At 40.3% G+C, this 17,051-nt stretch overlaps 1 protein-coding gene across 4 annotated transcripts in view; it reads left to right on the top strand.

Annotated features, from left to right (window-relative positions):
• The window catches only part of sipa1l1 (signal-induced proliferation-associated 1 like 1), a 75,114-nt gene that overhangs the window by 25,816 nt on the left and 32,247 nt on the right, over nucleotides 1-17,051 (top strand). For 2 of the 4 annotated variants that reach the window (XM_051960895.1, XM_051960896.1), the window contains 6 exons: nucleotides 5,063-5,194; nucleotides 5,501-7,030; nucleotides 7,300-7,522; nucleotides 7,940-8,070; nucleotides 13,460-13,648; nucleotides 15,085-15,259. In XM_051960895.1, the coding sequence (XP_051816855.1) occupies nucleotides 5,636-7,030; nucleotides 7,300-7,522; nucleotides 7,940-8,070; nucleotides 13,460-13,648; nucleotides 15,085-15,259 (2,113 nt within the window). In that variant the 5' untranslated portion in view covers nucleotides 5,063-5,194; nucleotides 5,501-5,635. The remainder of the gene's footprint in view (nucleotides 1-5,062; nucleotides 5,195-5,500; nucleotides 7,031-7,299; nucleotides 7,523-7,939; nucleotides 8,071-13,459; nucleotides 13,649-15,084; nucleotides 15,260-17,051) is intronic. The other 2 variants (XM_051960897.1, XM_051960898.1) reach the window with 2 other exon arrangements.

The raw sequence follows: 17,051 nt of genomic DNA, 5'->3' as shown, positions 1-17,051 counted from the left end.
TTATGCTTCGACAAGCTGAGATGAAAAACTGTTTGTCTTTCAAATGGCTGTATAGCATTTAAGATCACTAGGCCACTACTGTTAGATTTTGACAATGATAATTTTGATGTACCAGTATTTCCTTAGAATTTTTGTATTGGTGCTGAACAATTGCTGCTGATGTGTTCAGTTTGTGAGAACACTTAAAACTCTTCTTATAACTTTGAATTTTTCTGCATGTGCTTGATATTTAGTGAGGTTCGAAAATGGTTTCCCACCTACACTGACAATGACTTTAAACCAACTGAAAACTGAGAGCCATTAGTGTCACTGAGTCTGGGAAGAATTACAAGGGTGAGAAAAAATAATGTGATACAACGTTTCTCATCATCTGGGTCCTTTGTTTTTGTAACGTGTGTGAGAGACAGAGAGAGACACTTAGGTGCACACTAAATGTCTGAGTCATAATCTGGTTCTTTCCTGTGTACTTTTGGTCCAAGGGCTCTTTGTATAACCAGCACTGGCTTTATACCCAATTGTAAATGTATTGTGTATGCTCACACCAATGTCCGGCAGTATTTTGGCAGCTGGTGGCCAAGAAGACATGCTGTCAAAGTTTGAGTCAGTGTATCTCTCTGTTTATTTGTAATTTACATTTTCCTATCCAAGGCTTTTATTGCAGCAAGAGTTTTTGAATTTTGCTGAACAGGGTTCTTGTATTATTTTTGTGTGTCTGAAAGGCTTTAGTTCCTCCGACTTGTCTCCTTACACAGCTTGCAGCTTGGGCTGGGTCAGGAACAGTTTCTGTTCTCAACCTGTGAAACTCATTGAGACATTACATAGTATGTGTTGTAAGGATTTACAACAACATGACAGGACTTGAGTTGACTCACCAGTTGTTCTAGGAGTAATGTCTGTCTGGTGAAGCAGGTGTATAATAGTCGAAGATTGAGTAACATAAAAAAACGGCCAAAAATGACTTGCAACTTTTGATTTCCTCTTTAATTTAGTAGTCTTTGTTTTTTTTCTCCCTTACTTCTGTACTTGTCATCAGTTATCACCTCTGTGATTAAAATGTGATGATCTTTTCTAAGCACAGTCTTCTGAAAACTGTCTGTTTTCCACAACACAATACAAGCTGATTAATGAACACAGAACAATAATTAAAATTGCAGTTGTCTAAAAATAGTAATTTATTGTATTTCAAAGAATGGAGAAAATAAATATTATGATATATAGTTTCAGGATTTGTACCTGAGACACTCACATACACACATTTCTATTCACGAACACACACACACACACACACACACACACACACACACACACACACACACACACACACACACACACACACACACACACATGTACACACACACACTGGTTGGTGCAGTCATGGAATATTTTGCTCAACTTTCTGTGCCCTCTCTTTGCAAAAGCCTTTTTATGTCTTTTATGTCTGTCTCCTTTCATTGTGCAGGACTAGCCTCTGTCACTCGGTCATCTCCTCTGTAATTTTCAGGTGTGCATGACTCACTATGCACTAGAGCAGTTTCATAGTCGCACAGCTATAGGCTTTGCTGCTTGACAGCACTTGTGGCTCACCTGTGCTGCTTGGCAATAACATTAGGCTCTGGCAGTTAGAAACATTTACAAGCAGTGCTGCTACAGTCAGGTCCATAAATATTTGAAGAGTTCATTTGCAAAAACAGACAACTCCGTTTTGATAAATTTTCAGAAAAGTTTTTTTTATTGTTTACTTGAGATAATATCAGTCAAACTGAAGTTGAGTGGATTTGACTCAGTTGAAAATACATGACAAAATAGAAAAAAATAAATTATTAGTGTTATTATTATTATTATCTCAAGTAAACAATAAAAAAATGAGTTTTCTGATAACGGAGTTACCTGTTTTTGCAAATGAACTCTTCATTTGGACATTGACACAATTTTCAGCATTTGTACATGAAACAAAGTGAAATAATCAAGATGCAGATTTAGCGTAGGAATTACAACACATTTCATGTGTTCTCCACCTTTTTAACGATGCTGTGGTCTCCCATTGCTGGACCTCAGATGAATGAAACAAATTGGTATTGAGATTGTGCCATTTAATCAGTCAACCTATTACAAGAAAAAGTAACCACATTTTTAATAGCCAGAGTTTAATGAAATGTTTGGTGAACAGTTACAGGAATGTCAAATTCAATTGCCAGTTTGGGTTTTAAACGGGCACCTATGCAGACAGCACACAGCAATCAAAACCAGGATGCTCGTCTTTATTATGTGTGTGTGGATAAGAATAAGATTTCTTTGTGCTCCGTGTAAACACCATATCCAGAATGTGATCAAAGCAGGGATAAGCCTCAGAACTGGGACACTGGTGTGCATGTAAGAGCAATCACTCCTTAAATGTCCATATGCACAGAAGAGTTACTGTCCACTGCGAGGCCTCCTTTTTCCAAACTGACTGAGATGGTCCCTCAGCTTGACTCCAATGTTCTACATACATTTTGCACAAAATTTGACCTGCAAGGAACTGACTCTTTAACTCACTCTCCTATAAATTGCCAGAGTTGTTCTGTAAAATCCAAAAGGCTTTTACAACAGCCTTTTCATTGTGTGGTAATGTTGTGTTTGCAATGCTAGCCAAGTTCATTGACAGCTCTGGTCAGCTAGGCCATCAGGCAACCTTGGTAGCAAATAACTGCATTGAGCAGTAATGCTACATATTTACCTCAGGAGTCAACCTCATTTAGGCACTGCTAAAGGTTGCTGAGTATCTGTCAGTGTAATTGGTCCTCTGCGACTGGAGAGGTATGCAACGCTTTGTTTCAACTCCCAGTCTCCCAACCTAATGTACAGTTTATTTCTATCCTCATTCACTCTGTTCTCTAACTTTCAATGTTTTGCTTATTCTGTCCAACTCTCATTTAAAGAGTGCTAACCAGTCTGCAGCAGAATAAGAGAATAGCAGTCTGCAGGTATACTATCTGGTATGCTTTTTGAGTGTGATTTCACAGTCATCATTTGCCCATCATGGAACACAGCAATGTGTTGCTACTTTATGGCCTTTATTTAATTATTATTATTTAATTATATATTTATTACATCATTCATATCTTTATAAAGAAAATAATTTCATTTTGTACCTATTTATTAAAATAGGACACTTATGATCAGCAGAGTTAGTAACATTATCAGTGCACAAAGTATGCACATTATTTTGCAATGAGCTTTCAGATTGGCTGTTGTAATTGAGCTTCCCACTAGTGCAAGAAGGACTGATCAGTCCAATAATTTTCAGTCTAGAAGAGAAACTGGAGCTCTTCTCTTTAGCTTTAGTACTGAAAGATAGGTAAGTGCAGGCTTTACTGTACCCTATACAGACCTGCAATAGCCAAATGTTTAACCAAAGGACCAAAATCTGTCTGACACTGGTCCATACTTGGTTGGAGAAAAAACAGTGTTTCACTGTTTTTTTGATGCTGACTATGAAGTAAAAAGTTCAACAAGCTGAAATGAAAGTTTTTGAGCTTTAAAATAATTTTAAAGCATGTTTTATCTTTTTATGAGTTAAAAACTGTTTTCTTAATTGAAGCCTATTTACTATGTATGTCTGCCAGTAGACTTACCAACACCTTGCTGTGAAACAGGAAAGACTTGAATTTTAATCTTTGTATTCTTGCCTGTTATACACCAAACACTTCAGTGCTAAAAGCCAAACTGAAGTCCAGACTAGAATGTCATGCTGCAGACCCATTTGAAAAATTTAGCACCGTTTCCTCACAGCTAGAAGATCTTTGGTTCATGTCCTGTCCTGGGATCTTTCTGTGTGGAGTTTGCATGTTCTCCTTATGCACCGTGGGTTCTCACTGGGTTCTCCAGCTTAATCCCACAGTCCAATAACATGCTGAGGTTAACTGTCTCTAAGTTTTCTTTAGGAGTAAATGTGAATGTGCTTGATTGTTTGTCTGTATATGCAGCCCTGTGCTATACTGGTGTCCTGTCCAGGGTGTCTCTTGCCTTTGCTCTGAGTTGTCTGGGATAGGCTTCCCTCTCTCTTTTTCTCTGTCTCTCTCTCTCTCTCTCTCTCACTCACTCACTCACTCACTCACTCACTCACTCACTCACTCACTCACTCACTCACTCACTCACTCACTCACTCACTCACTCACTCACTCACTCACTCACTCAGACAGACACAGAAACATGCACTGTACAAGACTCCTTATCTCCATGGTGATACAAAGTGTGGTCTGGAATCTAGAGTTGATTCATCATTATGGACAAACCAGTACACAAGTACATGCTCATGCAAACTGGAGTCCTTCCTCAGAGATTGTGTAAGGCAATAATTGTCATTTTCAGTGGTCACATTAAGTACTGCAGTGCCACTCTTGACTTTTAGATCCTTGCATATATCTTGGTCGACAACCACTGGATCTAAAGGTTTCTGATGTGACTTCTCATTTGTTTTTGGTCGACCCATGCTGCCTGTTCGATGGCCATGTCCAAGTTCTCTATAAAGCCAGAGCAGACTGTGCAGGACTTCCTGTTACTAGTAAACTGATCTTCATGTGTGAACTCAGGGGTCTGGTATTATCAAGTATAATATGTATATAATGTGTATATATATGTATATATATATATATATATATATATATATATACATATATATATATATATATATATATAAATCAGGTATAATATGTAATAAAAACTGAATTTCCCTTCGGGGATGAATAAAGGGATTCTATTCTCATCTGTGACAATGCAGCAAAACTGGATGGTCTCTCTAAGCTACTGACTACAGTGGATCTCAGATACAGCTTCATTTTGATTGTTGGTTTTCCTTTTCTGTCTGTTGTTTAAGATGACAAGCCTAACTTTTCTGTTTTTGCAGAAGTACTGTAATTTCTAGTTTACGTTATCATTTTAGCTGAAGTGTCTGAAATTTGGTGAGATTTGCAACTTTCTAGCATGTGAAGCTAGAAGTAACTTGATGTGTCTAATTCCTCTTCTGTTGTCTTTTGTCTTTGCTTTCTATCTATCCTCTTTCTCTTTGTGGTGTTGTTCTCAGCTGCTGGGCTCCAGAGTGAACATACTGAGTTATGCTCTAGCATGTTTCCAGTGTAGACTGCTTTTTAGAGTCTTCAACTGTGAAAATTCACCATCAAGACATTTCCTCTCATTAAGCTTCAGCTCGGTAAAGGTACAGTCTGTTTTTTTTTGTTTTTTTTTAAAAAGGAGGGGGAAAAAAAGAATACAAACTCAATGCCTTGAACTGCTCACACTCTTCACATTTAATTTTCAACCTTTTTAAAATTTTGTATTTGGTCCATTAAAGTTTAAAGCAAGCCATCTTTGTGACTGTTTCTAAGCTATAGGGTGTTGGTTAAACTGTGCGTACTTGCTGTAATTGTTACCAATCTTTTTGTTCAATATGACTGTTTCACAATCTTGTGTTGACTATTGATTACTTGAATTCATGTGTTTTTTTTCTTTTCTCTTTTTGCAGCTCCAAATGTATCCGTGAGTCTTTCTCATCACTTCACTTAGTGGGTATTATGTTGACCCAAATCTAAACTAATTGGGACCCCGTCCTTACCTTTCCCTCCCATCTCCCCTCCCCACGCCCTTTCCCATCTCCGTCATGACCAGTCTAAAGCGTTCTCAGACAGAGCGCTCAGTTGGTGGCTCGGTGCCGGCTACTGATGAGTTCTATACCCGCCGCCTGCGACTTCCCAATGGAGGAGCACCACCACCTCGCAGCGAGAGTGCCCACATCTCGTCTTCCTCAACCACTGGCACCAATCCTGGTGTCCCCAAAATGGGGGTTCGGGCTCGTGTGGCTGACTGGCCCCCAAGGAAAGATGGGGGAGGAGGGGGCATTTGGCATATCACTGTGGAAACAGACTCACCCAGTTCTACAAACACTACCAGCTCTTCAGGGTCAGGAAGTGGTGACAGAGAAAGACTTGGAGGTGGAGGAGGAGGAATTGGTGGTAGTGGTGGAGGAGGGGCGTCGGCTGTCACAGCCCACAGCAATCTGTCAGCCAAGCTGGGCCACCTGATAAGCCCACAGGACTCCTCAATGCTGCGCAACATCCACAACACACTGAAGAGCAAGATGCAAAGCAAGGGAAAGGACAATCGTTTCCTGTCACCGGATGGCTATCTAGGTTCACCTCGTAAAGGCATGAGACGCATCCGGCAGCGCAGTAACAGTGACATAACTATCAGTGAGCTGGATGGGGACGGCAATGAGGGCTGGTCGTTCTCTGGGTGGACACCCATGCATCGTGAGTATGGCAGCACTTCATCCATAGACAAACATGGAGTGTCAGGAGAGAGCTTCTTTGACATGCTAAAGGGATACCATTCCTCTGAGGCTCCTGATCAGCGAAGCCCAGCTCCAGAGAAGTTAACAGAACTTCTTACTGTGGCTCCCATTAAACAGACTGCCCTGGACCTGCCAGATGGACCTTTAGGTCCAGCCAGAGGTAGTCCTGCTAGTCGGCTGAAGGAACGAGAGAAGCACTTAAAAAGAAGGTCAAAGTCGGAAACGGGAGGTGAGTCAATATTCCGTAAGCTGCGCAGTGTGAAGGTGGAAGGTGACACATCAAGGGCTGGCTCAGATGTTGAAGATGGGGGAAAAGGAGATGAAAGTGGTCCATCTCCCAAACCATGGGTGTGTCAAAAAGGTTTTGCTCATTTTGATGTCCAGTCTCTACTGTTTGACCTCAACGAGGCAGTCCAAAGCCGACAATCTGGGGGCAAGCGCAAGAACACTACTACTGGTGCCTCAGCTGCTGCGGCCGCTTCTGCTTCAGCCTCATCCTCCCTTTCCTCCAATCAGAGTGGAGTATATGGATCACCTTGTGGCTCACAAGAAGAGCTAAGCAAGGAAGGGACAGGAGGAGGACACAGCACCAACCCTGCCTTGGACCCCGGTGATGACAAGAGCAATGATTTGGTTCTCAGCTGCCCTTGTTTCAGGAATGAGATTGGTGGAGAGGGTGAGAGGAACATCTCTCCTGTGAAACAGGTAGGTTTTGTTCAAGGACAGTGTAATTACATTTTCTTAAAATATATGTGAAGATGGTAATGTGTCTTGATTCCTGAAAAAAATACTGTGACTTTTAATTTTGAGCTGCAATCTGCACAGATAATAACTGATCATTTGCATTTTGAAAACATCAAGATCAAAAATCAGGTAAAATGTAGTGCAGCAGAGTGAAGGTGTGCAGAAGACTAAAACTAATAATATGTTTGACAGTTTGCTTGCTTTACTTTTCCTTGTTGTATGTTCTCCAGCAGGGCAGCATAGGGAGTGGTGGAAGCTCAAACAATTCCTCTGGCAGTACAGAGGAGGGACCTTTGGATGCTACACTTACTACCCATTTTACCAATGCTGGTGTAGCTGTGTTGGAGGCTCCCAAGGATGGGCCAAGCCTACATGCTGACAGATCTAAACGATACATTGTGGAACATGTTGACCTTGGTGCTTATTACTACCGAAAGTACTTCTATCTCAGAGGTAAGAAAATTGGATATTTAGACCTTTTTAGATGTGTAGTTCTTGACCTTTTTTAAAGGTGTTTTTTTCTGTCTATGATGTAGAAATTGTCTTAGAGGAAATGCTGTTGTCTGTACTGGCATGGAAAATGTTATTGATATTCAAATGTTTTTTTTCAATTCACAAAATATTCGGTATTAATGCAAATACTGCATTCTTCATTTCATAAGTCATAGCAAAATTTGGCAAGCATTGAAGCAAGCATTAGTAAAGTGGTCTTACTTTCAAGTGTCAGGTTTTTACATGTTCTCCACATTGTATTACCATATATACCTGTACATCATTTCCTAAAGTCTCTTCATATCTGTAGGTTTTCTCATTATTTCTCATCATTTTGTGCTGATCCCTGCTTCAAATGACTTTTCTCTTCACCCCTAGAACACTGGAACTATCTGGGAGTAGACGAGAACCTGGGACCAGTGGCAGTGAGTCTAAGGAGGGAGAAATTGGAGGAACACAAAGAGCACGGCCAGCAGTACAACTACAGGGTCATCTTCAGAACAAGTGAGGTAAATTGAAAAGCGTATCTTGCACGTTATATACTGACATAAATTGTGTTTTGTTAGCCTGATTTGTGGATTATTGCATGATAGGATTAATTTTAATGGATCCGTCTGTTCATTTAGAATAGTGTATTTGTAGATCTTCCCTTTATGAATGTTTATGTTCAAAAATGTGTCAGTATTAAGTACACTCCATAAGGAGTGATGTTACTGTGAAGCTATTATGAGTTCAATTTGTGTAGGAGTTAACATATAGGATCTGCACTAAGCCCCGCATATTGAAAAAGTCGTTTGGGGGCAGAGATTATAAAAGCTTCAGCTCCAGGTTGTTAGATATAGCTCAAGATGCTGCCGCCTCCACACTTTGACACCACCTCAAATTATTGCACGTTTGATCTCAATTTTAATGTATTCTCTCAATTGTTTATTCACAATGCTCAACATGCGGTTTGCAGTGAGAGGAAATCTTCTGTGAATCCCTCTAGCCCTTGCTGCCATCTTTTCCAGTAGAAACACTACTGGAAAATCTCTGTCCTTATTCCCTGAGCTGAACGCCCACCCACCATTTGTCAGCCTTCATCTGGGAAGGACTGAGCTGTGCCATTTTACAGCTAAACAAGACTAAAATAGCACCAAAGGTGTTTGAGAGAAGGTAAAGCGTTGCTCTTGTATTAAAGCACAACATGAGTAATAGCTCTTCCAATCTCTTGGGATGACGCACGACCCACTGTGCTATGTTTTCTGTCATTTTCTTTACCTCTCTTGCCTCCCTGTTTCCCCCCAATTGCTATTTTCAGGGCAGGTAGTCTTGCAGGTATAGATATTTATGTGTGTCTGTGGAAGAGTGGAGTGGGATGCACTGATGTCAAATATAAAAGTTCAGCGGCCGCTGAGGCGTACTGTCCTTCACTGCTGTCCTCTCTTGAGTTAGGAGTGTTTCTGTTCTTCAGTTTCTTTAATATTGACTGTACTGGCAGCAGCACTAGACCTACCGTGCAAAATATGAAGACACAAACACAAAACGCAGACACTTAAAAGTGTCAGGGGACCACTACGGGGTACCAGCTGTGTTTATTTCCTCATAATAGATATTCAGGTCCTGGACTTTATACAGTGTTCTTGATTTGTTTATGGATGTCCTCCTTAAGGTTTTTTTTTTTTTTTTTTTTATTACCCTAAAGCCTAGTAGTCTTCATGCTGGAAAACATGCAGCAGCAAAACCTACCCGTTATTTATTTCCATTTTTCTCCATGTACCAGCAGAGAAAATTTGTTTGTGAAATCCCTGCTTTAGACTACATTTTGTTAAAAATGGTCAATTTCTTAAATCATCCCAAGTCCAAATTGCAGCATTGGCTTCTTCTTCTCTTGAAATAGGCCTACTAGTCTCCCATGCCCGGACAACTAGTAATGCTGGTAGAAATGCTTAGCACTAGGGGAACAATTATCTAAGCAGCAAGCATCAACTTAACTTGACTAAATGTGGTTCTGTCATTGTGAAAATGCTTTCAAGTTCTGTAGTGTCATATGGTCTACAGTTGAAGACAAAATTATTAGACCCCGTATGAAATTGTAGGGGTTTTTTTCAAAAGAATTTTTAACACAGCTTTTCCATCTTAGTTTTATTTTGAATGCATACATTATTTTACTTTGCACACAGAAGCAATATTATTTAACACAAAACAAAAACTGCCAGGGTCAAAATTATTAGCCCCTTTAAGAACTGACCTTTTTATTGAGCCAAAGCACAAACCACCATTGTGCAATCACGTGCTTTGAATTTGTAATGCTCACAGCTTGTAATCAATTAATCAACTTAAAACTGGAGGTTGTCTTAACCTTTACACACATTATAAAAACTTTATTAAGGATTTGAGCTGTCAATTGAGAAAACACCATAACAAAAACAAAAGAAATCAGTTTAGACTTGAGAAAAAGTTGATGCTTACAAAGCAGGAACAGGGTATACAAAGTTATCACAGCGTTTTCAAGTGTCAAGAAGTGAAGTAAGAAGTCTCATCAAGAAATTCAAAGAGAGCCACATAATGCAGTTGAGCAGAGTTAGAAAGCGAAACATTTCAAAGAATCTGGAATGAAAATTTTGAGAGATGTGTCTTAAACATGGTGGTGACAGTATTATGCTGTGGGGATGCTTCAGTGCGTCTGGAACTGGGAATCTTGTCAACGTTGAAGAAATCATGAAAAAAAAGGATACATTAACATTGTGAAAGAAAACGTCAAACGGTCAGCTGCAAAACTGCATCTGCGTCTAGGTCATCGCTTTGTCTTCCAACATGACAACGAGCCAAAACATACATCGTTCCTGGTGAAGAATTACCTCCAGAAGACCAAAGTGAACATGACTGACTGGCCTGCACAAAGCCCTGACTTGAATCCCACTGAAAATCTGTGGGGTCAACTGAAGACCAGAGTCCATGCCAAAAGACCATCAGATCTGGAGGAGCTTGAGATATTTGCCAAAGAGGAATGAGCTTCAATTCCTCAGGAGATGTGTCAGAGACTTGTTACAAACTACAACAAATGACTGCAAGCTGTTATCCAGCAAAAAGGATACACACCTCAGGGCTCCAGACTACCTTTTTTTCCTAGGAGCACAGTGGCCCCTAACTTAAAATTTTAGGAGTGCAAGCAGAATTTAGGGGCGCACACCAAAATTGACTTGCAAAGTAAATATTCACATTTCCTCTCATTTCCACTGTATTACTGATAAATACTTCAACAATAAATGCAGAAACTGTAATGTTTTTAATTCATATTTTATTGTGAAGCAGCTGACACAACATAACAACAAAAGCACAGCGCAGTACTCCGCTAAGGCTGCTCAGTTGACGTATAATTTCCAACGGATGAAATCTTTAGTAAAAAAATAACCTTGTGCTGAGCACAGGCACGTGTTATGCATGTCCATGCTGTGTATGAATACCGAATTGTGTGTAAATCACTCTTATAAAGGTCTGTCGATCAGTTCATCACTTTTGGCAAGGCTTTATTTTGGTAGTGTTAAAATAACCGTTCCCTCCAGGCATGTATTTTGAAGACATATTTTTAATGTTGCGGGCTTTTATTGTGTCACCATTCCAGTGGCACAGGAAGAGTTCTCTAAGAAGAGGTTTCTTGATATGACGAAGACGCTATTGAAAAGTCTGAAAATTCGTGTAAAGATGAAAGAAAATGGTTCCATGCTGTTGCTGTCTAGTAAAGGATGTGTCTAAACTTAGAAGGAGCTGGAATGGAGACAAGCTCTGATGGTGTTTCCTGAAGAAAGGAGGGAAGAACAGAAAGATGAATTTGTGTTCAAAATAAGGCTGACAGCTGAACGTAAATAAACATCAGATGCATTGTGAAACATCAGGAGCTTCACCATCATTCGCCCCTCGCTCTCACACAATGGCCCGCCTTCTTCTTCTTCTTTAGGAGTTAATATCGGTTGGCAAACCAGCTCATTTATGCATTACTGTCAGCTACTGGGCTGAAGTGTGGAGCAGAAGTTTGTCAACAACAAAAAATATTCAATAATTTAAAAAATCTGCAAATTTACTGGTTGTACATGCGTGAGTAGATCAAAGTTTAGTCGCAAAATGCGACCATTTCATCACAGTCTGGAGCCCTGACAGCTGACTATTGGCATCAATGGGCTAATAATTCTGACCTTGGTAGTTTTTGGTTTTTGTTAAATAATTTTGTTTCTGTGTAGAAAGCAAAAGAATGTAAGAATCCGAAATAAAACTAGGATGTTTGGAAAAGCTATGTTAAAAATTCCTTGATCTGTTTAACAGCACTTTGGAATTTTTTTGAAAAAAAAAAATGTAAATTTCATGAGGGGCCTACAAATTTTGTCTTCAGCTGTCCATATGAAGGGTTTGGAAGCAGAATGGTCTATCCCACTTTCTGTAGTTTTTGAGAAAAATGGGTTCAAAGTTTTATGTTTTCAAGAATGGTACAACATTCGAAACACCACTGTAACGGTATATTTGGGTTGAGGGTTAGACCACTTTGGCACTAAAATCCAGACCGTAAAATATTACAGAAATTCTATAAAATTCAATTCAGATTTTTTGTGGATTAGACCACTCTGCTTCTGACCCCTTCATATATAGCCATGCTCGGAAGTGTTTGAGAATGTTCGCCATTTTTGTAGTTGTGATAAAGAAACAATGTTCTTCTCCACTGATCAAAGGAGAGAAGCTTTAAAATTGTTGTGGTTTTGCAATATTTTGAACAGTTATGTAGAATAATATATCCATTTAACAAACAAGTTTATTACATAACAGTGTATTTTCACTGTAAGGCTATTTGTATGATTTTAATAATTGACCACAGGTCCAGGCAAATGCCATAAAGAACTGCTTTCAAACTATCATTCCAAAACAATGCAGGTCACCAAAAATATAATGAACTCTTGAGGAGTGGACAGTATCTGGTGTAAATGCTTAATTATTGGTTTATATTGTATTGTATTCGGTTGGTCAAGTCATTTTACTGTCAGGATTTTACTGCAAATGAGAATTAGATAGACCCTCCAGAAAAACGCAGACAAAAATCCTTGATTATGCGGGCTAAAATTCTTCATTATGCGAATAAATATGCGGGATTTTTATGCCATTTTATGCGGGGAAATTGCGGAAAGTTGCAAAGTATGCGAATAGTTGTGAAATATGCAAAAATATGCGCGATTCACCTGCCGTCTGGCCGCGAAGGGATGTGTTCTCTAATCAGACACTGGGACTGCTGCGGGGTTACTGCACTGACAGCCTGTGCTTTGGGAGGGGAAGATGCTCACAGCAGCACCTGCTGCTTGTTGAGGACAGTAACTGCAGAATGATGCAAGTTTTCCTGTCAGTCTCCAAAACGGCAGAAAAAGTCGCTAGATTTGTGGCTAGTCGCTTTTGACAAAAAAGGTCGCTAGGACGCTTTGGAAAGTCGCTAGATTTAGCGAAAAAGTTGCTAAGTTGGCAACACTGGCGCCGCGCTCCACATCAGCTCGTGCTTCTAGTGTGTGTGTGAATGCGCGAACTGATGACGTCAGGCCGGGCGTCACATAAAAACTCACAACTCCATTTATATTGGTTATAGTTTTCTCATTTTATGCGGAAATTGTGAAATCAAGCGGGACCCGCATATTTCTCTTTTTTTCGTGGAAATGTGAGATTCTTGTGGGAATTATGCGCTGTTTTGCGGGAATTATGCGGCCTTTTGGGAAATAATTGACCCCCGCATAACCAGCGGCATTTTGGTGATTAATGCGGAAATTCATGCGCATAATCGCGTTTTTCTGGAGGGTCTAATTAGAATGTCACATTTATATTTGCTTTGTAGTTAATACCCTGATTATTGCAATTCCTATTTTGTTTTCTTACTGAATGGACCATCTCCAGCTGAATACCTTGCGTGGTTCCATCCTGGAAGATGCAGTTCCTTCTACATCTAAGCATGGTCTAGGTCGAGGTTTGCCTCTAAAAGAAGTACTGGAGTACCTTGTGCCCGAGCTCAATGTTCACTGCTTGCGCTTGGCACTCAACACACCTAAGGTCACTGAGCAGCTGATGAAGCTGGATGAGCAAGGGGTAAGTAGGCACAGTGAGTTTGATTGTACACATTTGATTACTGCTGTCCTTGCAGTAAAAAGACAATTAGTATTCAAATTTAATGCCTTATTTAGAATTCTAAAAAAATGTTATCCATCCAGAACTTTTCATCGTTTGAACTGAAGACATAGGTTTGCCAGCCTCTACCTGCACCTGTACCCATGCCTGCACCATAGACTAGAGAGCATGCAGTTTCCACTTAGTACTTTCAGAATTATTATATATGTGCTTTTCCATAAAGCTGTCTTATTGTGGGATGGAATAAATGTATTTATTTTTGCTCATTTTTACTTTATGTATTAACTCCCACACAGTGTCCTGTGACATTTATGTGTAGTCATTGTGCCTATACATAGTGGGTCATAGGCTACGTTCACACTGCAGGGCTTAATGCTCAATTCCGATTTTTTTTGTGAAATCTGATTTTTTTGCGAGTTCGTTCACATTTCCAATTAAATGCGACTTGTATGTGATCTCCTGTGTGAACCTCACATGACCCAAAAGTGTCCCGCATGCACAGAAGAGGACACAACAATGACACGCAGAGAGCGTGTTCAGTGTTTACGGAAGTAAACATGGACGCTAACAGTAGAGCATGTCTGGCCATTTTAAAGTTGTTGTCCGGAGCCAGCATATTTATAACTTAATCGTTTTGAGGAGGAGGTCAAGAAGGAAGAGAGCTTGATTTTGGCCCTGGCGTTTTGTTGGAGCAGTGGCAGCAACATCTGTCCAGAGAACTGTGTGGGTGCGGAGTCGCAGCCAGGAGTGGTGGGATAGTGATGTGAGAGGCTTCACAGATGCAGACTTCATTCAGAATTTTCGAATGACAAGGGCGACCTTTACGTACATATGTGAGCGCCTCTTTTTAACACTCTCATGGCAAGACGCATGTCTAAGGCAGCCCGACGATGTGTTTTGCTTGAACACAGAATAGTGACGTTTGTCGTGTACCAATGACGTATAGGTCGGATAAATGTGACCTAGCCGTTCAGACTGAAGTCGCATGGCAAAAGATCCGATGCCTATTGGAATTAGGACCACATATCCAAGTGGCCTGGGTCGCATTTGAAAAAATCGGATCTGTGTTGTTCAGACTGTCATGAAAAGATCAGATACAGGTCGCATAGGGGCAAAAAAATTGGATTTGGGTCACTTTAGCCTGCAGTGTGAACGTAGCCATAACCACAAGCTCTTTGATACTCATGCTCTCAGATGCAATCATCAAAACCTGAACCTCTGAAAATGTCAGCATGATTACTTGGGAAAATGGCACCACAATTAATACAGAGCCAAGGTTATTCTCAAAATGCCAACAAGGGTTCTCCCTAAAATGTTATCATGGTAACTCTGACATGATGTCTACACAGTAATATAGTTATCCTGTTTCACTGGAAGAATCTGTGTTCTCCCTTCAGCTAAGTTTCCAGCGTAAGGTGGGGGTGATGTACTGCATGGCAGGCCAGAGCAGTGAAGAGGAAATGTACAACAACGAAGCAGCTGGTCCTGCACTGGAAGAGTTCCTCCATCTGCTCGGCGAGAGAGTTAGACTCAAAGGCTTCACCAAATATCGAGCTCAACTGGACACCAAGAGTGTGTACATGAGTAGAAATTTATGCAAATCTCACAAGTGTAGTATAAACCTTCAGATGTTAATAATATCTAATCCACCGCAGCAAGAATGATCCAGATTGGCACATACTAAGCAGAAGTTCTCACTGATTGAAGGTCTGAGTTCAGTCGCTCAGCAAGCATTTAATGGATTTTAGACATGTCACTCATTTGTCATAATATGTGTACACATCGACACATCGTGTTGAAAGCCTAAATCTGCAATGTGATATTCATCAGAGGAATTGCTGACTGTTCTGGACTGATAATAAAAAGATATTTACTGACATGTAACATCGAGGCAGAATGTCACAGCAGCAGTAAATACTGCCATCTCAAAGGAAGAGGAATTAATAAAATCATCAAGCGCATGCCAGTGTTTTTACAATCCCAGATCTGGCACAGTCAAACCAGATAGATAGTCATCTCCTTTGTTGTGTACAATATTAGGATTTAATACATGCTGTCCTTAACTAAAATCCCTGTATATACAGTGATCCCCCTCGTTTATCGCGGCGGTTACAATCCAGACCCCCCACGATAGGCGAAGTAAGGACCTTATATACATATATATATATATATATATATGTATATAAAGGCTTTATAAACCCTCACCACACTCTTATGAACCTTTCCCACACTGTTATTAACCTTTCCTACACTCTTATAAACACCCCCTTTGCTCTTAAACACTTTCTACACTCTTTAGCAACATAAATTCTGTTTGGGTACTCACCAGTCAATATACAACTAATTGATGAAGATCGTTGCAGGCCGAGCCTGCTCCTTTAAGTAGGTAGGTTGCTGCGTGCGTGCGTGCGTGCGTGCGTGCGTGCGTGCGTGCGTGCGTGCGTGCGTGCGTGCGTGCGTGCGTGCGTGCGTGCGTGTGTATGCGACGTAGGACAACGGGCTTGCAGCGGTAGTGTGACAGAAGAACGCTGAAGCCACAGCAGGGCGGTGTGTTCAGTGCAGCATCAGTCACAGACAACAGAGCAGTAGATCCTAGTGTGTCCTGGAGAAGCTGTGTATTTCACACTGCTGCGGAGTTCTAATGAAGTGCTGCATTCTCCACTGCAGAGTTGGTCTGGACTCTTTATACAACTTGTTACAAGCAACAAGCCACGTTAAGCTAAGTGAACTACGTTTACCCGAGGCCGCCCAACTATGGTTTAGAAGCCGACAAACTGGGCCGGTAACAATATGATGATGAATTAACTCCAGTACTGATGACGATGGGGTGAATATACTGCACAATGAGAATGGACAAGGCGAGATGCTGAACTCTGCTACACATGGGAAACGTAGGAGACTGATGCTGGGGTCACTAAGCCAATCAGCACCCAGCTCTGTATGCTATTCTTCAAGATTACAAGAATAAGTCCAGTTGCCTGAACTAAACCCTTCACCTTAAGATGACCTGGACGATTGAGAACCTTCACAGATAGGCATAGGTCATTACAACGGGACACACCTGGTTAAATAAAGGCTAAATTAAAAAAAATAACAACTAAATGCATTTCATTCTGATTTAATATTCTTTTAATATATGTTTTATTTATTATTAAGACATATTTTCATTTTATTAAGCTAGAAAATGCTTATTTAATTAAAATAATAAATGTACACACATGGACAAAATTGTTGGTACCCCTCAGTTAAAGAAGGAAAAACCCACAATTCTCACTGAAATCACTTGAAACTCACAAAAGTAACAATAAATAAAAATTTATTGAAAATTAAATAATCAAAAACAGCCATTACTTTTGAATTGTTG

This window comes from Acanthochromis polyacanthus, chromosome 16 (assembly GCF_021347895.1).
Source record: "Acanthochromis polyacanthus isolate Apoly-LR-REF ecotype Palm Island chromosome 16, KAUST_Apoly_ChrSc, whole genome shotgun sequence".
NCBI lineage: Eukaryota > Metazoa > Chordata > Actinopteri > Pomacentridae > Acanthochromis > Acanthochromis polyacanthus.
The sequence above is the reverse complement of the archived record's forward strand: the minus strand, read 5'-3'. Positions and strand labels throughout refer to the sequence as shown.